Below are 23055 nucleotides of genomic sequence, written 5' to 3' on the forward strand. Positions count from 1 at the left end.
TATATCTTCACAGAATAATTTAGAATAGTAGTAATTGTAGTACAAAACTAGCAGGTTGTTTAACTCCATTCTGGAGCAATTTGTTAGTTTTTCTGAAAATAGTAAGGAAACCATCATGTTAGTATGTGACCATTTCAGTACAGTTTTCTCATTTGTACACTTATTGATTGAAGTATCAACTTTACAGAGGTACACATTGATTTGTTTTGTTTTGTTTTTTTTGTTTAACAGAGAGTATTCATTTGGGATTTGGATGAGACAATCATCGTTTTTCATTCCTTGCTTACAGGGTCCTATGCTAACAGATATGGGAGGGTAAGTGTCAAGGAACTAATTTACAATAATGTGCTGCTGCATAGTTGTTTTGTTCTACAGTAAGGACCGGAATGTTAGGGGAATGTCACGAGAGACAAACTAAGGTTGAAGTATAAAGTGGGTACGTAGAAAAACTAAGATAAAGAGGGTTTTTTTCGCCTCCATTTCTTCCTTACCTTCTATAAGAGAAAAATTACGTTATTGGAAGCAATAATTGTGCCACTTAACAGTTTGATCATAGGGGCTGCTGAGCGTCCGTAGCTCGCATTAGCTTCTTTCTGAGTGCTTGTCTTCACTACCGGGGTAAGTTGAACTAAGTTACACTAGTCGACATAGCTTAGGTCGACTTACCCCGGTGTCTTCACTGCGCTGCATCAATGGGAGACGCTCTCCGGTCAACTTACCTTACTCTTCTCAGGGAACTGGGGTACCAGAGTCGACCGGGGAGTTCCCTGCTGTCGATTTAGCGGGTCTTGAGTGAGTGACAAAGGCTCGGCTCCTCTCAGGAAGTGTTCAGTGACTTGTGGGATAAGGTATTGCATTTCCTTTTGGCACACTGATAACGAAATAGTACATTTGAATGCCTCAACTAGGCTATAAATGAGGAAAATTACTTTTGGGTCTGGAACAGATTAGTGTAATATATTTGTCCACACTTTAATTTTTTATTTGAACGTTAATTGTTAATTTTTAAGTGTCTGCTTGTGAGTTTAGCCTTGCTGCTGTTCATGTCCTAAAAAGTGTAGGAGGAGTTTTGAATGTTATTTTGGAATAGTGGTTTCACAATTATTTGCCACAAGAGAAATGCAGTTGAAAAGTGAATGAAAACAGTTTATGAATTGATGTGTCCGAGGAAAATGTTTCACAATTCTCTGTGTTTTTATGAAACAAAATGACTTGCAATTGAAGTCTGATCTGTTTCTCGTTTGATTTAAATCTGTCTTGTTACAAGCCAGATTGATTATATTATCTATTTTTTAAAAAATCACATTAATTGCTTGTGTATTGTTAGAGAATTCTCATTTTTGACTTTGGAATAATTTTGGAAATAATAAGTGAATGAATAGATAGTCTAGTAGCTTGCAGCATACTGCACATAGGTTACAATCCATTTTATATGGTTTTTAAAACCAAAAGATGACCATCTTGGAATCCGTTGCTACTGAAATAAAGCTCTTAAGTTATAATTCTGTATCAGTTTTTCGTCTTCGAGTGCTTGCTCATGTCCATTCCGTGCTAGGTGTGTGTGTGCCGTGGGCACTGTTGCCAGAGGTTTTTCCCTTAGTGGTATATGTAGGAATCATGTGCATATGCGCTGCTATTTGGGGCGCCACTGGCCCCGCATCTTCTCAGTTCCTTCTTACAGCCTGTGACGGTTGCTGGAACGATCCTTCTTGTTGTGGCAAGGCCTCTTGAGTGTGGTTATTGTAATTAATGTATATAGTTCTTAGTTAGACTTAGTATTTATAGAAGTGTAAATAGTTGTCCCTATCGTCAAGAGAATTTTCATCCCACCTGGGCATGCCCATGTCTCCAGGCTTCAAGCCATGTGCCTCTTGCAGCAAGCCAGTGCCTGTGAGTGACCCGCACTCTCGATGTCTAAAGTGTCTGGGGGAATCTCATGTTAAAGGTAAGTGCCAGATCTGCAAGGACTTCGGACCCACACTAGGAAAGACAAGGATATTCAGCTTGCCATTCACATGCCATTCATCTCGTGGTGATAGCATTAACCTCATGGTGACAGCATCTCCTGGGAAACTGAAACATACTGGCAGATCACCTCAGCAGAGCCTTTTCCTCTTGCCACAAGTGGTCTCTTCACCCAGAGGTCATCTTCCAGGTGGCCCTTTTCACCACCGGACAGAACAGGAAATGTCATCTCTTCTGTTTGTTGTGGTGGCACAGCACAGGTTCCCTCTCCGATGCCTTCCTGCTCTCCTGGGCAGACCACCTACTGTATGTCTTTCCTCCAATCCCCTTGGTTCACATAAACACATACAGTACGTAGCTGAATATGCAAGTTAAAAGGAGATGAGTGATACATGATAGCACTTCAGTCACTATAGAAACCAGTTACTTGTAGCTTAGTTGAACTGCTGATGCATATGTGACAGAATGTGTCTACCATTCAGTAAATACACACTGGGTCTCATTGGCACATTGCAGAATTAGGCCATGTTAAAGCCACGTGCATTACAACAAGTTTAGAGTTTATTCCATCTTTTTTGGACATTACCTGTGGGAACAAAGCATGTTTGATATTAGAAGAACTGTTTTAACAAAAGTAATGGGAAGAAGATGGTGATTCGAGGTAGCCTTTGCTTTGGAAGAGAATATTGGAACATCTTAGAATAAGCAGGGTGTGTACATGACTTGCAGTTTCTAGCTTTAATAGTAAAATGTGAACTTTAGATTCATGTGTGCTTTGTTATGTTACATTAGCCCCACTAGTTCTTCACATTTTAAACTGTTATAGGAAAAATATTAATAGATTTCTACGGTCTTTGGATCACACCCAAAGTGCTGTCAAACGCACAACAGTGAACAAACTGCAAAAAATACTTTTCCCTCTTGTATAGCAATCTTAGGGGCTTCTTGTGACAGTAACAGGTACACAATTTTTAGATAGAAATCTGATTTTCTCAGTTGATGGTGTCTTAAAGTTTTCTGTCGTCAGTATTACCAGTCCCAACTGTCAAAAACATCATACTCCAGGCCCCAAAATAATGAGATTTTAATATTTGTTTGTTTGCTTTCTGGTTTTTAAGCCTTGAGGCTTCCCATTTTCAAGCTTTTATCCACAACCAGGAGAGTTAGAAACTTAATTTTTAATGGAATCTGAGGTTCTCGCATAACCAATTTAACTGGAGGAGCTGGATATTAAGGAAAGCATTAAATGTAGTGAGAAATGGCAACACTTTAACCTGCTCTGAACAGATATTATCTGTTCAGCAACAGTTCCTATATTCTTTTTCTTGGTGTCTACCTCTCTCCTACTATTTTTCTTCTGTTTTTTGCTCCCCTTTTCCATTTGCTCTCCCTTCATCTTTTCCATTTACGTCACCTTCTCCAATTATATTTTTTGTCACTTTTTTTCTCCTCTGTCCCTCAGATGTTATTTATGAGCAAAATCATAAAGATGCCATAGTGTTAACGTTTAATCTGGAAGACTGGGATATTTTTCTTCCCAATTGAAATAAATGAAATGAGTATAATAATACAAATTTACTAACTAAAAAAATTTTCTTGGAACTATGTTGTAATTTGCTCTTAGGCAAAAACTAAGAGTAAAAGAGAAAGGGAGATCTGTCTGCCCCAACGTTTGTGGTTAACAGTTATTTTAGTTGACATTAGAGCTGCTAGCATCCACATAAACCTGACGTTTTGAGCCAGCTGCCTACTGAACGGGTCCTGGAAACTGGGAAGAAGTCTATGCCCCATGTATAGTATTGATAACTTGAGACAGGTGGATATACAGTTGGAATGGCACTGGAAATGCTGTGGCCCTTATGTATTTCCATTTTCTGTGAAAACTTTTACATTAGATACTTTAAGGAGATAGTCTTTTACATATAAGATATTTGGGGGGAGGGGTGTTATATATTTTAAAGATTTAAGAAAAACAAAAATCTTGTTTCACTTAAGCCTTCAATTGTTACCAGTCAGCCTAGTAGAAAATAAGCAAAGCTGTGTAGTGATCTTTCCTGTTTTTCAGCTTCTTATTTTTCCCCCTGACAAAGGCATCAAATGGGTCAAAATTGCAAATGACATATATACGTTTGTGGCTCCAATGCTAGTGTTCAAAAGCAAAGGCTTGTTTAACAGATTCAACAGTGGTATTTCTTCATTCAGCTTAGTGGTTTCTTTTTCTGAGATTTGCACCTGATTTTGGCCATTCCTTAAAAGGTGCTCACATTGAACTGCAAATCCTAATAAATGTGAACAGATTGTTAGCCTCTTTTCATTGTGTTGCATCTCGCACTAATTGCCTTGCAATTAATAGCTTTAAATTCCAAAAGAGGGCGTGGCATCTTATATTATTCTGGCCTTATCTAGCTTTGTCATCTTTAGGTGTTAGTCACCATTGTAACTAGTCAAAGTCCACACTGCACTGCTGTAAATCACCCTGAGTTGACACACACGTCCTGTTTTTTTACTGGTGCAGTTACACCAGTGCAGCTACATTGGTGGCTAAAACCCTAATATAGAGAAGTCCTTACAGCCCACTAAATGTGGTATCCAAGGCAGCAGTCTAAGTATAGTTTTAGGCACAACCGACCTTTCTAATCAAGTACTTGGTGTTAAATCAAAGATTTACGTTTTATTTTAAAAGTACCCTATTTTGCTTCATGTCTTGCGTTTATGGGATTTGATCTGACATTTTTCAGGAAACATCATTGATCTTGTTTTTCTTTTCTTTTTTTCTAATTAAATTAATAATGTAGCTTGAGAGAAAACCCCACTCTTTTGTGTGTAATAGTTTAAAATAACATTTGAGCTAAATGGTCCACATCATGCAATTTAAAAATATACCTATTCTGACTCAAGTGTGTGTTTTTAAAAATTTGTTAAAATTAATCATTCATTTACAAAATCAACTTTTCTTTACAATATTCTTTAGACACACTTTTTTTTAGGTTTGCTTGTGACATTGTAACAACTGTGGAGAGCCAGTATCTCGCATTGTTTTCCCAAATAACATGCAAGGTCACGAATGGACATGAGCATAACATTTGAATGGGACTGGTTCAGTTATCTGGTGGTGGTGTTGTTTTATTATTGAAGTGCCAAAGTAGTGCTTGGTGTTAGTGATCTGCACTGTCGTGTGGGAGTCCAGTGTCAGATGCATAGTTACAATTTCCAGCTCCCTAGGTTGGCAGCAGTTCTGTGGGGCTAGCACAGACAGCCCTTAGAAGGACAGAGTGTTTTACTTCATTAAACAGCAATCCCTGCAACTGAAATAAGAAATGATACTGATGAAATATAAAGGATGCTGAGTAGCAACCGTGTTAGTCTGTATTCGCAAAAAGAAAAGGAGTACTTGTGGCACCTTAGAGACTAACAAATTTATTAGAGCATAAGCTTTCGTGAGCTACAGTTCACTTCATCGGATGCATTTGGTGAAAAAAACTGGTGGAAAAAAATTTTTTTTCCACCAAATGCATCTGATGAAGTGAGCTGTAGCTCACGAAAGCTTATGCTCTAATAAATTTGTTAGTCTCTAAGGTGCCACAAGTACTCCTTTTCATTTTATAAAGGATGCTGAGATTATAACTGTCCACAAAGATGGAATGTGTGGTGAGAAGGAAAGCCATCCTTGGGACTTCAATGAGAATATAGAACCTTCCTAACTCCTTACATATACACACTTCCCTTCCAGGAAAATAAAATAAAACTTAGTTCTGTGAAACTACCAGCATTACAAAAGAGGGAAAACAGTAGTCTGATTCATACTTTAAAGCAAGTAGATGAATCTTCACATTTGTATTATGAATAGAAATGTTCTCTTCTGAAATTTTTGTTGATGCAAAATGTAAATACAAGACTGATTTGTAAGGGCAAAGTGCTTAATATTGTCAGTAAACTGTCATGATGCAGTTGTAGCAATACACTAAAATCCTCTTTTATAGGGGTTCAGAAGTATTTATTTAAGTTAGAAAAATGTTCACTTTTTATTGTGTGTCAACTTGTTAGTGAATTGTATAAAAAAATTGCATTAGAGCTTCATTATTTGGACATCTGCATGTCTAAATGCTTCTTTGCAAAATATTCTTTCAGATTAGCTTTGATTTCATTTTCTGTTCTCTGGAAATGTCAGACTAAGCTGCCAAGTTAACAAATCTTTTTTCAACTGTTTTTTTGCCAATAATGCATAGTGTCTTGTGACAGACAAATGTTTGGGAATTTCAGAAATCTTGTTGAAAAACCTATTAATTTGATTCATATAGGAAAAAACTGGAGGCTCAACCTATTAAAATTCCCATTTTGAGTTGTCGTCAGTTGTAGAATCTAAGCAGATTTAAGAAAAAAGAGAACTGTTCCTGCAATCCTGTTTTTATTATAAAATGTAATTCCTGATAAACTGATATTTGGTTAATTGATTGTGTCTTCATGCATTATAACATATTTTTTCAAGGTTTTATTTTGTATGCTCTCGGATATTCTTGAGAAAGCATTTTAAGTGAGGGAAGGTACATCAAATAAATATATTAGACTCTTATTTCAATTTTCAGATAGAAAATATATAAAACATATAAAAATCAAAACAGGACAAATATCTGTAATGCATATGGTAACCACAATGCTGAACACACTTCTTGAGTTTATTAATTCAGTAAGGAGTAAGTTGTTATGGTAATTTCTGCAGTGAATTTAGTGTGTTCTGTATTAATAACAAACAATAGATTTGTTTGTTGTGCATGGGTGGGCTATATTTAAAGAATAATTAAAGCCCAGTTTTGCAGAGAATTAAGGAGTTATTTTATATGTTGTTGCTGTTTATAAATTTAACATTAATGGTGATTTATTAAAGGCAATAGTTAGGCTAATGACCAAATCCTCTTACTCATGAGAGTTTGCTTGTGTGAGGACTGTATTATTGAGCCCATGGTTGTTTTAAATCTGTGCACAGTACTTAAATCGTGGAGGGCAGGGGAGGTCCCAATCCTGCAATTGCAACAGCATCAGTAGACCCCTTATATCTATTCAGAGCTCCACTGAAGGCAGTGAAGCTCTGCATGGGTAAAGGGGTTTGCCCAGTTGGAGAATCAGGGTTTTCATTATCAACAGGTTTAAAGTGTCCTTTAAAATGTTGACATATTTAGATACTATGGTGCAAGGTTTTAGGAGAGTCCAACTTTAACTATGTGGCGGACCCATCAGTTGACATATTCAGTATTCTCTGCTTCTGAGGAATATTTATTCTAGCATATGGAGTATGCATGTTACTGACTATATTTTGTCACTTCTTCTTTGAGGATCCACCTACTTCAGTTTCACTTGGACTACGAATGGAGGAGATGATTTTCAATTTGGCAGACACACACCTGTTCTTTAATGATTTAGAAGTAAGTACTGATTGTTTATTTACACTGAGCGGTTATTTAACATTTGTTTCATATTGCATGATAGCAAATAGCTCGAAAGTCTGGTTTGGTATAACAACTTTCAAATGCAAATGTTAGAGTACATATATTTTTAAAATCTCCAGCAGTTTTTGTTACCCCCCGAAATACAATGCTTTTATTTAATGTAAACAGTAGTTTTGTGCCATCAGAGATGCAATTTTAGATTATTCAACTATTTTATATATGATCATGATAGACCAGCTTTAGAAATGGATACACCAAAACCATCTATAAACATTAGAATTCAACAGTCTGTACAGGCCATTAAATATTAAACTTCAGCTTCTATAAACAGTTAATAGCTGGGTGCAGATTTCTCAGTTACATCCCACTGTGAGGAGATATTACCCGAGAACCCAAGGGAAATCATTAATGTTGTATATGCTGTCAATCTCAGAGGCTTATTACAGTGGGTCTTCTGCCTTCCGCAGTAGCAGGTACAATTTGTTACATACTAGGATTTCTTTGTTAGTTATGTCTCTCTTGTGTGGCATGCTGTGAGTACTTGGTGTCAGCATGCAAAGGGCTTTCTCAGCCTCTGTGGGCTATGGATTTGGGATTCTTGTGAGATCATTCTAAAAACCGTCTGGATTGCTGAAAGCGGCTGTCACCATGATGTGTGGCTGTTTCATCTTAAAACAGAAAAAGTGATTTCTGTTCATATTTTCAGAGCAAGAAAATATGAAAATAATCAGATTTGTTTCCCATCATCATAAAGACAGCCGTTTATTTAAAATCCCACTGTTAAGCAAGCTTGTGGTTGGACTGCCAACGGGCATTAATCATCAAGTTGTTGTTTTGCTAGATTTTAGGAATGTGTGTTATTCCAGACAGGCGAAAGAATCTTAAAAGATTCAAATGCAACTTCTGCTGATCAAAGTTAAGTGGCATCAATTAGCCTTTAAATATTTCCTGATGTTTCCCTTTTCAAAATCAACAAAATACACCTTATTTAATAGATGAGCTAAAATCATTTGAAAAATGCCAGTGTGTGACAGATCTTAAATGTGGTTTGTACAACATCTGTCCCTTGTTTTGATTTCATTTCATCTGAGAAGAAACTCCTCACAGATGAATTGGTAACTTACAGTATAATAAAATTATTTAAATGTGCTTTATTTTTTCTTCCATTCCTTTGTGAAGTATTTATTTTTACATTTACATTTTGAATACAAGAAAGCTTGTATTTTACTGTGTTTTCTTTCATTAAGGAAGCTGAATATAAAGACATTGTTGGTTTTGATACAAAAAATGCCATTAGTGAATGATGTGTAGAACTGATTTTTCAGACTTTAGAAGACCATAACAAGACAAGCGACTTGCTTTCCAAGTCTGTTTCTGATCTACAATTACATTTCATTTTATCCAGAGCAGCAAAATATAGTAGTATCAAATCTTGCCAGTGTACTTAATAAAGTTTGTAGTGTTTTCATTTGCTTTGCACAATCAAATGTGAGTCCTGTAGCCATCCCTTGATACTTAACTGTAAGTGCCATTGGCATGAATAGGAGTTAATCACATACATCCTGGAGATAATTGGCATGTTACAGCCTTAACATTACAAAATAGTGTCTTTTAATCATTCATTAACCCTTGAAGCAGACTGTACATTTGTAGAAATACTGGCCCACATTCTCGGCCAAGGCCAAGAACCTCACAGAGCAGCTTGGCCCTCTTTACATTCTCCCAATACTGTGCCAATTGTCTGATGTTCCCAGCATATGCCAGAGCAATCCAAATGCAGAAGGATTCTTAAATATAAATGTACACAGTTCATATTTGGTGACGTTTAAATACTTAGGGCCAGATTCTATCCTGGGTTCATGGGTGCTCTGAGAAGAAGGAAACAAGGTGTTGGCAGCCACTCCTTGCCCGCCATTGGCAGCATTGCAGCCTTTTAAATCAGGGACTGTCCATTATTCTGTTTGCACAGTGCTTAGCACACTGGGTTCCAGGCACTGCTGTAATAATAGCAGCATTCCAGAGAGCACTGGCTGTGGAGGCTGGAGAAGGAAATTTCTACTGCACCTACTAATGCTCCACAGTCCTGGTAAAGCGTGGTGTGACTCTGTCTCCTAGCGTATTGTGCACATTGAAGCATATATGCTCATCAGGGATGTAGATTAGTATGCGTTATCTCTGCTGGAATAGGGTTAGGGTTATAGTAGTTTTTTCAGTTGAGTCGTTGTTTGAGATGTGAAAACTTAACTGCTGATTACTTGGTTTCACAACATTTAGTTGGTTATTTTAACTCTGGTATTCTTGGGAGGTAATGTACTCCCAAATGCATGCCCATGCTTACACATGCCCATAACCTTAACTCCTTTTAACAAAGATTTGATCTGGGGATATCCCAGTTTTTTTAATAGTTGTAACATGAGACTGAGGTGAACCGGGTACCAGGGGAGCCATTTTCCCCTCCCGTGCCTTCTGAGGTCTGCAGGGGCAAAGCCTCACTCTTGTATATCTTCTAAGATCCAAAGGAGTAGAGACCATCTCCTGCAGCCCTCAGAAACTACACAGAAGGGAGGATACCCTCTTGTGGACCATAAGATATGTGCAGAGAAGTGTGGAATGAGAGGGCAAGAGGGTTGTGGGGGGACATCCGGACATTTCCTTCACCCCGTAGATCTTCTGACATGTAGACACGTTAGGAGAAAATTCTGTTTTATTACAATACTCCCTAATGATCACTTTACAAAGGGGCTAGGGTTGAGATTTTCAACAGCAACTGAGAGATGTAGACAACTTCCATTGGGAAGCCCTGGTTGGCTTTGAATATTTCAACCTGGAATTTTTTTTTTCAGTGGCAGTGTAAATATCCAGCAGTCTTTTCATGGTCTATTTTAAGTTTGTTGGCGTCCTGATGTTAATAAAATTTAGGTTTCAGAGTAGCAGCCGTGTTAGTCTGTATTCGCAAAAAGAAAAGGAGTACTTGTGGCACCTTAGAGACTAACAAATTTATTAGAGCATAAGCTTTCGTGAGCTACAGCTCACTTCATCGGATGCATTTGGTGGAAAAAACAGAGGAGAGATTTATATACACACACACAGAGAACATGAAACAATGGGTTTATCATACACACTGTAAGGAGAGTGATCACTTAAGATAAGCCATCACCCACAGCAGGGGGGGGAAAGGAGGAAAACCTTCCATGGTGACAAGCAGGTAGGCTAATTCCAGATTTGAAAGATACTAATAAAATTTAGTATCTTTCAAATCTACAGTTTATTCAACTAATTCTTAGTTCTGTGCACTAGAGCACAGCTATATGAGCCTAAAAAGCAATTTTAACCTACCTTGGTTTTGTTCATTTTGTTTTGTTACAAGGTGTTTTTAAAAAAATAAACTTTTTGAAATCTGGTGACAGTCTCAGGCTTTAGGATGTGATAACTTATTAATCTTATGTTGTTTAAATCAAACTTGATAAAAAAATTCTGCCCTGTCACTGGCCCAATTTATTATCTTAGAAGCCAATATTGCTGTATTTGTGGCTTTTGGGAGAATCAAAATTGTGTTTATAATGGAAGTGTAGTTGCAACCTTAACTTTGGAGTGGTTCCTGTGTTATAGAATTTTTTAATTGTAATAAAAGTAATAGAATGGTGGGTTTCACTTTTTGTTGTTTTTATTAGAGTAATAAAACTAATGTAAGATATAATTGTAAATCCTGAAGGATCAATCTCAAATTCTTATATGGTACGTTAAATGATTCTTATAAGTATTTTAATATACTAAAAGAGAGCTGTAAATATTTGCAAATGTATTGTTAAAGTACGTACAGTAGACTTGGCAGATGTATTGGTTGAAATATAATTTTTTAAATTAGATTATGAAACTATAATATATACATAAATCAAACAGAAGTAGAAACTAAGGACCATATGTTCAATACATAGTCTTCTAAGGGGACATCTACACAGCAAAAAATCCCCTATGGCAGCGAGTCTCAGAGCCCATGTCAGTTGACTTGGGCTTACACTGTGGGACTAAAAATAGACATGTAGACATTAGTGCTTGGGCTCATGTAGGTGTTTGGGCTCAGGCTGGAGCCTGGGCTCTGAGACCTTTCTCTCTTGCTGGGTCTCAGACCCCTGTCTCTAGCCTGAGCACAAATGTCTACATGGCTATTTTTAGCCCCATAGAGCAAGCCCTGGGAGCAAGTCAATTGATACGGGCTTTGAGACACGTTTTGTTGTGTTTTGTTTTTGATTTTTGCTCTGTAGATAAACTCTGAATCTATGTTTAGGCACCTAAATAAGTGGCCTTGTTTTGAAGAGTGAGCATCAGTGAGAGTTAGTGCCCAAGTGCAGGCTTAGAAGACATCATTATGTAACGGAGGAACTATATGTATTGACATAATGTTCTCAAGAGAACCACAATTATCTCACCAGACAAGAATGATGTAGTAATGCCTGAATTCATGCTCCAATTAGCAGTATGTTGTGGTATGGGACATAAAGTATTATGTTTTAATCCCTTCTTTTACACATTTTTAGCATTTTAGAGTCTATGCTACAAGCTTTTTTAAAGAAGTTAGCCACTTGATGACTAGATTAAAATGTGATATCCACCCATCACAACTTCTAACGTTTGTCTTGCTGACTCCCTTTAAAAATCAGTTCTTTTATTTCTTTGGAAAATTACATGACCTTTATAATTAGGTACATTGTAGAAAGAACTATTGGTTACTTCTATTTTTGATACTTAAAATAGTGATTAAGACTAAGGTTTGCAGGGTATTAAACTAGATTTCATTGGTCCTAGTATCTTAAAAAGGATAGATTCATCTCTGAAGCTGTAGGTGTTACTTTATATATTAGTTGACCAAGATCATAAATCCTTTTTTAGAAACCTTAGCTTTATGAAATCTTTCCTGATAATTTTTATGAAAGAGATATTTTTCTCTTTAGTTTAACAGAAAATGAAAATTTTCTTATAGGAAATAAAGAGCCAATAAACTAATTATTCAGTTCAGTACATTGGGGTTATGTTTGTCTGAGCTTTTTGTTTTCTGTTTGTTTTGGTTCTCGCTTTTTCTTTTGTTTCTTTTTTTAAAGCAAGTTTGTCCCTTTTTATTATTAAATTATTAATTTAATTTTGACACCTTAGAGAATGATATACATGAAGATACAGTAATGATTGGCAATTGGTTTTCTTCCACTAGTGAAAGACACATAATCTGTACTCAGAGATGTATAATTCATTTCTTGCTTCTCTGTTTGCGAATCTGGGGAATGTCCTGTATATTATTTTACAAAACTGTCTCCATGTGCAGTCTGATGAAATGTATATGTAAGTCATTTATTATAAATGTAATATGGAATGAATTTTTCAGCTACTTTAGGGAAAGTATTTCTGTCTCTGACAGAGAGAAGAAGGAATATTATCAGTCATAACTGTAAAGCAATAGTGCAAGCCCTCCAAAAAAGAAAGGGGGGAGAGATATCAGTTTGATGTTATGTCTTAACTATACCACTGCTAATCTTAAGCTAATTTTTTACATTGGTGGTTTGCACAAGTAAAGGGGTGGGGGAAATGAATCAGAGATTACGTTCATATTATAGGCAATATTCTGGTGTCAGAATAAGGATTTACATTAATAGAAACTCAGACTCTGATTCAGTGACCATCTATCTTGTTTTTAATGTGTTTTGCTTAATGTTTGTGGCATAATCCTACCTGTATGTAGTGACCAGCTAACATAATCAATTTTAACTGCATGGTTACAATATAAACTTTATATTGCTTTGAAATGATTGCCTTTGAACCACTATATTAGCATATTCTTCCTCATCAAGCTCACTTAGTTATTGCCTACATGAGGGCTGCAGATAATTTGCATAATGTGAAGATTTCCAGCACACCCCATAAGGCAGTTCATCCCATGGAAAGTAGGAGTGAGATTTTCAAAGGTGCTCAGGATTGATTTAATTCTGCTCCATTTGCAGGTGATGGGAGTTTTACCATTGACTTCAGTGGGACAGAGGTAGACCAATGTTGATTGCTTTTGGAAATTCCTCCCTATCAGTATTAGTTTACAATATGCCACTGAGTTCCAAGTGGAAAATCAAGATGCCAGATTGGACGCTGGGTCGTGGAGTCTCCACATTCCCCATGTTAAAACAGAGGACAGATCAGAGCCACATTGTAAAATATTTATGGGCTGCATTTGGCCCCACTTTACTCCTCCCCTCCGCAGTCTTTAATTCTGTAAAACTGTAAATCTTTCTAATATACCTAATAATTTGTATTTGTTTACTTGGTGGATTTTACTCAGATATAGCAAATTGGATTAACTGATATGCAATGATACGGTGCTCTTTATTCTTTATAAAATCTTAAGTATGCTTCACTGACTAAACTGTATGTTGTTTTCCAATAGCTATTCCACAAGCCTGAGAAAAGGAATTTAATATCAAGAATTCATTATTACTGTAACATTGTTTTCCCAGCATGCTTTGAGCCCTCAGTCTAGTTGAAACTGATTTTAGCTATTCTGTAATTAATACAGTCAGAAGGCCTGACTGCTGCAAAAAAAACAAACAAAAACCACCAGTACAAAGAGACTATTACAACAGAAAATGATGAAAGATTTCCCTTTTTTTCATTGCCAGTGATACCATGTGATAGGTAGAAAAGACAAAATACTTTTTTCTGGAAAAGGTTAAAAGTTGCAATTTCATTAAACTACAATTTATAGGGTGAAATCCTGGCCCGTTTAACATAAATATGAATTTTGCCATTGACTTCAATGGAGTGAGGGTCTCGCTCATAAGAAATAAAAACATTTCCAGGTAACTGAATGAAAGTTCTCTACAATCACAATTTTAGCAACATTTTCAGTTCTTATAAATTTATCTAGACCTTGTGAATTTGAACAGGCTTTCCCTCACAAAATTACCAGTATTTCGTGCCTCTGGCTGGGCAGTGACAACACACTTTCTTCTTTGAGTATGTATCAGTGTGGATACCACTGTAGAAGCTCATGTGCGTCATGCACACAAGATCAGAGCCTTGTGAGTAATAGTGTCTAGCGCAGACCACACGTGGACCCTGAGTCTCCTCATGCTCCTGAATGAAGGCATAAAGTGCGGGGCGGCTGCGACTCTGCTTCAGTTCCCTCTTACCACTTGTGCAGCAAGATGGAACCGAGCGAGTGTCCAACCTGCTAGGCTTTAGCTCTGGCAAAATCTTCAAATCTTCTTCAGAACTCATCCGTTTCATCTCTAAAGAACTGCCGTGAATGATGTTAACCTGTTTGGACTGAATTTGGATTGTCAGACACTCCCATCCCCATGTACAGCCCTCCCCTTTTCCGGACACCTCTGCATGGCAGATTCATGCCCTGCATTTCCTATGACACACTAATCCCATTAAAAGTCCAAGAAAGTTCCATTTACCAAGTAGATGCTTAGTATGCCTTTCATTCTCTGGTACCAGACAAACCAGCTTCTTACAGCCCAAGTTCCAGATACTTTAAGTCATTTCAAGTCTTCTGAGGATTGTAGAGAAAGGCATCCATCATACAAGAAAGATCCCATAAGTTACTGAATATTTTGGCCAGGGCTAATTGACCCTGCTAAGGCTCTGTGGCAAATGTCAGCCATAATACCACCCGTGATGAGTTGCCCCACTTAGGATGCCACCTGATGTGCTGAGATACCACTGAGCCCACCTGTTATGCCAGCCTGTGCACCCTTTTAACTGTCTTGCTGAGCCAGGCCATTAAGCCTCCTCCAGCACACACACACAGGCAGGGCCACACCCAACTGCAGAACGACACAGACACTGAGATCAGTTCTGTGACAACTCAGTTTAAGGGACTTGCCCCAGCACTCAGGTGTCCACCTTCCTTGGAGTGCAGATCCAAAGGTATATTATGAAACCTGCCTCCCCCCTCAATGTGGAGGAAGGTATGCACAGCCTCTTACCCCTCCCCACCCCCCAAATTATGGATTGTACAAACGGGGTTATATTATAAACAAGAAATAAGTTTATTAACAACAAAAGGTGAATTTTAAGTGAATAAGAGATAACAGACAGAACAAAGTAGATTACTGATCAAATAAAGCAAAATACGCAAGCTAGGCTCAATATACTTAAGAAACAGGTTACAAATTGTAATTTCTTACCCCAAATGTTATTTTAAGCAGGTTGCAAAATTTCTGAAGCTTACAGTTCCAGTTATATTCCTTTTCAGACTGGATCCCTGTCTCAGTCTGGACTCCCCCTTGCCTTCCCTTCAGGTGTCTTTAGCAGTCTTTCTTCTTGGGCAGCCAGGCCATGAAGAGGAGTCCTGTTTGCCTCCCTCCCCACCCTTAAATAAGATTTACATAAGGCGGGAATCCTTTGTTTCCCAAACTTGACTCCCCATCCCTTTTAGGGGAAAGCTACAAGAAGTCCAAGATAATGTTTAGTATCAGGTTACAAAACCACCTGACCTAGTAGTGTCTCAGCTACGTCCCAGGACGCCTCCCAGGAGGGGAGAGATTAGTATCTTCACAGTCTTGTTGTTCCTTCCTAATGGCTCATCAAATCTGGTGGCATGTCATCTGGTGGGTGTCTTCCCAATATACACCTCGTTGTAATTGTTATAGTCCGTATTTCTAACTTTAGGTACAGAAATGATACATGCATACAAATTGGATAATCACATTCAGTAAATCATAACCTTTCCAATGATATCTCCCATGAGCCATCTTCCATAAAGACAGGTTTCAGAGTAGCAGCCTTGTTAGTCTGTATCCGCAAAAAGAACAGGAGTACTTGTGGCACCTTAGAGACTAACAAATTTATTAGAGCATAAGCTTTCATGGGCTACAGCCCACTTCATCGGATGCATAGAATGGAACATATAGTAAGAAGAAATATAAATACATACAGATAAGTTGGAAGTTGCCATACAAACTATGAGAGGCTAATTAGTTAAGATGAGCTATAATCAGCAGGAGAAAAAACTTTTGTAGTGTATCTCAGTTATGTCATATCCCTATCATAAGCATAATTTCATAAAGAATATGGAGTGTAATGTCACACCATCAGTTGCAAAAAAGGTAAAAAAGCCAGGTCCCTCAAAAAGGTTTAGCCTAGATCTACTCCATTCCAACCTGGACTGTTTGGTCATCTCGGAGGTGCAGGAGAAATCCAAATCGAACAGAAGCACTTCAAAGGATAAGGACCCAAAAAATTGCAATCTATTTGAGAGTAAATCCTACTCCTCCACCTCCTTTCAACCAGGAGAAATTTGCTCTGACATCTTCACAACCAATAGAGTTTATAAGAGTTTGCAAGAGGCAAACTGCCAGACCCGTTTGTCCAGATAAGTCTTTTTGACCTTGAATAGAGTGACACCCTTCCTATCAAAGCTCTAAAATGAGAACAGGAAAGAGCTCAAACATATAAATAACAAAAGCCAATTAGTGGCCATGTTGGCTTTATAGACCATAATGGATGTTTCTGAGACCATAGCCAAATCTATGGTCATTAAAGAGACTATGCACAGAACAACATGACTTCAAGCATTGGGGATTCCCAGGGAAGTACAAACCACAACGACATGGAATTATTTGTTGAGCCAATGGTGCTTTTTATTCCTTAAAGATTCCTTATCATTGTGCATTTCCTGGGAATCAACAGTCCTGCCCCATTCTGCAATCCATATTGTCCTTAGCCCCAGACATCTTGTCACACCAGACAGCCTGATTTATCATGCCAAGAAAATAACTAGGTATAACTGAAGTTGCTAGTCTTTTTCCTCTTCAGCAATGTACCTTTCCTTCACAGCACCCCTGGAAATTGACAGAACTATCAGGATTCACTCAATGTGCAGTGGCAGTCAAAAAAGTGAACAGAATGCTGAGAATAATTAAGAAAGGGATAGATGATAGGACAGAAAACATCATATTGCCTCTATATAAATCCATGGTATGCCCATGTCTTGAATGCTGTGTACAGATGTGGTTGCCCCATCTCAAAAAAGATATATTGGAATTGGAAAAGGTTCAGAAAAAGGCAACAAAAATTATTAAGGGCATGGAACTGCTTCCATATGAGGAGAGATTAATAAGACTGGGACTTTTCAGCTTGGAAAAGAGATGGCTAAGGGGAGATATGATTGAAGTCTATAAAATCATGATTGATGTGAAGAAAGTGAATAAGGAAGTGTTGTTTACTACTTCTCATAACACAAGAACTAGGGGGCATGAAATGAAATTAATAGTCAGCAGGTTTAAAACAAATAAAAGGAAGTATTTCTTCACACAACACACAGTCTACCTGTGGAACTCCTTGCCAGAGGATATTGTGAAGGCCAAGACCATAGCAGGGTTCAAAAAAGAACTAGATAAATTAATGGAGGACAGGTCTATCAATGGCTATTAGCCAGGATGGGCAGGGATGGTGTCCCTAGCCTCTGTTTGCCAGAAGCTTGGAATGAGCAATGGGATGGATCACTTGATGATTACATGTTCTGTTCATTCCCTCTGGCCACTGTCAGAAGACAGGATACTGGACTAGATGGACCTTTGGTCTGACCCAGTAGGGTCTTTCTTATGATCCACAACAAAGCCAGTCCAAAGAGCAAGATCTTTGAAAGGTGCCTTATACCATTCCATCAGACATGGTCTGTCATAATATCAGACAGATGGGTGCTAGAGATTGTCGCCCATGACTACCCCCATCCAATTCCGTGTTTTTCCTTCCACCCACCCCCATTTCACATCGGTCTTCTCATGAGAGCTGCTTCTAAGCAGAAGTGGCCACCTTGCTTAGGAATCGTAGTGGACATGCCATCAGAATTCAGGGGATGAGGCTTCTACTCCTAGTATTCCTCATTCACAAGAAGAAAGGGGGTCTTCATCCTATCCTAGGCCTGAAGACACTGAACAAACACATGCCCCACCTCAGATTCAGGATGATATTGCTTGCCTCCATCATTTCATCTCTCCAAGCTGAAGACTGGTTTGTGACTTTCAGCTTGCAGGATGCATACTTCTATATAGGTATCCACCCTTCCCACAGGAAGTACCTGCTTCACAGTAGAGTCCAACTTTACCAGTACAAGGGATTGCCATTTGAACTCTCCATGTTAGTAAGAGTATTCACAAAATGCTCATTTGAAGAAATAATGAATTCATAACTACCTGTACCTGGATGACCGGCTGATCAGAGGCAGGTCCCAGCAAGAGACCACAATAGCCATAGATTATGTATTCCGTCTTCACCCAACTTGGACTTCTTTTGGACTACAAAATAATCATCTCTCACTATCACAGACAACAAAGTTCATAGGAACCCTGATTGATTCTTGATTGGCAAGAGCCTACCTCCTGGAAGGCAGATTTTTATCTCTCCAGTCAGTGACAAATAACCTGCAATTGAATTCAATGATGCATACATGTCTGAGAATAGTGAGCAATGGCAGTGTGTACGTACGTGATTCCTTTGCCAGACTTCACCTGCAACCCTTACATCTATGGCGTAGGTTGGTGTATTTCCTGTCCAAACACTGTAAGAGTCACTGTCCCAACCCATATCCTATGAGAACTTATTTCGTGGTTGTACGCAAGCAATCAAGGGTTCCTTTCTCTGCCCCGCTTCCTGACAACACTTGGCCTCAGTGCCAGTTTAGGGTGCCCACCTAAGCCATCTGCAGATAAAAGGGACCTGGTTCCAGGACAATTTGAAATTATATATGAACATCCTAGAGCTCAGGGCCATCTGGCTGGCTTCTATAGCGTTCCCTCCCTGTTCCGCAGAACTTTGTGGAAGATCAAGTGCACATCTTGAAGGACAATACATCCACGATGCTCTTTGTGAACAAACAAGGAGGCGTTCAGTAATTCCCTCTCTGACAGGAAGTCATGAGGTTGTAGATTTGGTATCATAACTATGAAGTAACCCTATTGACGCTTCACTTTCCAGGAGCCAGCAATAGATCTGATCACCACAGAGAACAGTGCCAATTGTCTGGACTTCTCCCTCACAGTGGGCATGAGAAAAGCCACAAGAATGATTAAAGGATTAGAAAACCTGCCTTATAGTGATAGACTCAAATGGTACATCTACACAGGGATTAAATAAACCTCTGGCTGGCCTCAGCTGTTTTGGGGTCCAGGTTGAAAAATTGCTGTGCAAGGGTGGAAGGTCTCAGAGCTCAGGCTCCAGATCATGCCCAACTGTCTACACAGTAATTTTCAGCCCCATGAGTGTGAGCCCGAGTCAGATGACCCAGGCCAGTCATGGCTGTGCTGCAGGTCTTTTATCCCTGTGTAAACATACCCAAAGATCTCAATCTGTGTATCTTAACAAAGAGAAGGTAAGGAATGAATTGATTATAGTTTATAAATATCTACGTGGGGAACAGAGAAAGGTACAACACAATCCAATGGCTGGAAGTTGAAGCTCGACAAACTGAGATGAAATAAGGCATAAATTGTTAAGTGAAAGTAATTCACCATTGGAACTATTTATCAGGGGCTGTGGTGAATTCTCCATCACTGACTGTGTTTAAATCAAGATTGGATGTTTTTCTTAAAGATCTGCTCTAGGAATTATTTTGGGGAAGTTCTGTGGCCTGTGTTATACAGGAAGTCAGACTAGATGATCATAATGGTCCCTTCTGGCCTTGGAATCTATGAATGAATCTATGAATCGGTTGCTGTCACCCTTTTAACATTTTTTTTGTTTGGTATTTAAAGCCAAATTTCAAATATTCCCAATGCACATCTGGCATCCTGAGGACCACATTGTAATTTGGACTGAAATACCCAATTGTGACAAATCTACAGAAATCCATTAATCTGGAAATAAATACACTGTTTTTTAAAAAAGCAAACAAACAAACAAACAAAAAAACTTGTGCTGTTTCTTTTGCAGGAAGTATGTCCAAATTTTACCTCCAATGGGACAAAATTAAGATGTGCCTTCCACACATTTTCTTTGAAAAGTACAAGAGGAGTGCTCTAACTCGGACTTCCCAAAATGTATTTAAGTTCCAGGGTCTCAAGAGGTTTCTGCTGTTTCTGTGTAGTCACATTAAAGCCTCTACCTGAATTTCATCCAGTTCAATGGTCTGACAAAACATTAAAAGAAAGGAAAAAACTGATTCCCTTGACTTTTAGAGTCTCACTTTATATTCTAGGTTTTAAAGTATAATTTTGCTCCAGATAATTTTCTGTTTTCATTTTAAAAGTTTCTCTATTTCCTTCCTTAAATGAAATGAAAGAGGCTAACAAATCTGCTGGGTTATTTTGAAGCGAGCTGAAAGTATCTCAATGTGCGGTTTGAAACATTAATGTCTAAGCCGTATTTTTAAGAACAGGTTAGACAAGAAGTATGAAGAGACTCTTGAAGTGTTTGTTTATGTATTTAAGCTTCTTGGATAGTTAAAACAGCACAGATTTGAGACATTTTTCCTCAGTGCAGTGCTAAACAGTACATTGACAACTATGCACATATAAAAGACTTCAACTATTAAATACTCGTGACATCAATATACTGACCCCCTGACATCAACACTAAACTCAGCTGAAACTTTATTGCCACGAGAGAGGAGAAATCAGGTAAATCTAAACACAAGCTCCTTACAGAACTCTAGAAAAGACCATTTCAGCCAGTCTAGGGTCTCTTCTTTTTTCCCCATTCATCTGTGTAACTCTCATTGCTAGTAAGAACAAATAAGGACAGAATAACCCCTTATCCTCTATGCAGCATGGAACATACATATATTGGTCCAATAGTATTGTATATTTAAAGAATATTTGATTACAGCATTTCCAAATATTTTTAATTGTGGTAAGTACTGAGAGAGGATTCCACTGGAATGAAAACATAGCTCTTATTGGCCCTTTCTCGTGTGTGTCTGTGTGTGTGTGTGTGTGTGTGTGAATAAGTATTGGTCCCAGTGCAGCTGTATTTACACATGCAGAACTTCCATTGATTGTAATAGGGGTTACACTTATTTGACAGCATGATTAGAGGAGATTTAAGCTGTAACCACCTACAACAGAAGCCAACAAGCTGCACAAAAAGGACAAGACAGTAAAGGCATTCCCTGATTTTGTTTTATAAAAATGGGTTTTCTAATTCCATTGTACTCTACAAGAATAATAATAATTTTTTTTAAAATCCCTATATCATCTGGCTCCTGCATTGTCAAGGTATATTGAGTAATGAGATTATTGACTTTGTCTGAGTCTAAATCTACACTGTTTTGGTATCAAAGTGACCATCTGGTAACAAAAGGATCCTAAGATCCTACTATCATCATGCAAAACAGGAGAGGAAGATATGTTTTTGAAACTATAAAACTGTGTATTTTGTAGCAGTTAATCCCCATTTGAAATAAAATGGGCTTGTATATTGTAGCACAAGCAAATGTACAAAAATATTGAGAGTATAAATTATGATACTAAAGGATTTTTTTTAGTTTATTATCAAAACTAGCATTTGGCAACAATACCAGTGTTTTATTTTAAATATTGGGAAAGCATCTGAAAGTTAACACTCAACATTTTTTTCTTAGGCTGTTTGGTCTAATTTATTTTGATTTTTTAGAAGTAATTTTAAAAGACAAATTATTTTAAACACTTTTACCAGCCACAGAAATGTTAATTAATTTACTCAAAGACAGTTAATAAAAAGTCTGCAAAGGAGACTGTTTAATATTTACTAACATAAATCCTCAAATAGAAGAAAGGGTTAAAATAAGTGATTGAAGGAAAAGATAAAAGGTTTCCTGGGTTGACTATTATTCCAGTGGTCTGGCTTCAACTTTGCAGTAAAGGGAATAATTTTTATGGGAATGTGGTTATTCACAGCAAGACTACAGTTGGTGTCAGTGTGAAAAATTCTTCTTTGGTAGAGTGTCTCAGCAGGAATAACAGATCTAAAAGAAATTACAGAGAACACTGACTGGTGCAAGTGACAAATTATGTTTACAAATTGATGGGCAAACCCATCAGAGAGGAAGAAATGGGGACAGCAGTAAATCAGAGATTTGTTCCTAGGAGTATGCAGTCTGCCTAAACTTTCACAAATTACTTATATTCTGAGTTATGATCGTTTTTTTGTTGTTCTTGTTTTGGTTTTTGGTGGTGGTGGTGTAAAGTGAGTAAGGCTTTTAGATTGTGGAGCTAGATTTTGATCTCAGTTCTGTTGGTGCAAAATATGGAGTAACTCCATTGAAGTCAATAAAGTTACTCCAGATTTACACCAGTGCACCTGAGATCAGAATCTGGCCCACTAAGTCAAATACTGCTCTGGTTTACATCTGTACAAACCAGCTATAGTCCATGAGGTTGCAGAAGTCTGAAATAGGGCAGAATTTGACCCTTTTTAATTTTTTTTAAAGTTATCTCATTACATGTTCTCTAAACTGCTTAATATATTTGTAATTTTTTAATGAAAAAGACACTGTTTAAGTAGTGGAAGCCTGATTCTTAGCTTACTCTACAGTACACTAAAATTATTTTAATTTGGTGAATGTTATCCAACATGATAATATATTGCACTTATGTAGCTCACATATCTGAAAATTTCAAAGTGCTGTATAAACAATTAGGCCACCCAACACACCTCTGTAAGATTGGTGTTATCTCCCGTTTTCAGT

At 37.8% G+C, this 23055-nt stretch overlaps 1 protein-coding gene across 6 annotated transcripts in view; it reads left to right on the forward strand.

The window, feature by feature from the left end:
* Window positions 1-23055, forward strand: part of EYA1 (EYA transcriptional coactivator and phosphatase 1) — a 230450-nt gene that overhangs the window by 167709 nt on the left and 39686 nt on the right. For all 6 annotated transcript variants that reach the window (XM_043507718.1, XM_043507720.1, XM_038392868.2 and 3 more), the window contains 2 exons: window positions 232-315; window positions 7293-7382. In XM_043507718.1, the coding sequence (XP_043363653.1) occupies window positions 232-315; window positions 7293-7382 (174 nt within the window). The remainder of the gene's footprint in view (window positions 1-231; window positions 316-7292; window positions 7383-23055) is intronic.

The sequence above is a fragment of the Dermochelys coriacea genome, chromosome 2, assembly GCF_009764565.3.
Source record: "Dermochelys coriacea isolate rDerCor1 chromosome 2, rDerCor1.pri.v4, whole genome shotgun sequence".
NCBI classification, from domain to species: domain Eukaryota; kingdom Metazoa; phylum Chordata; order Testudines; family Dermochelyidae; genus Dermochelys; species Dermochelys coriacea.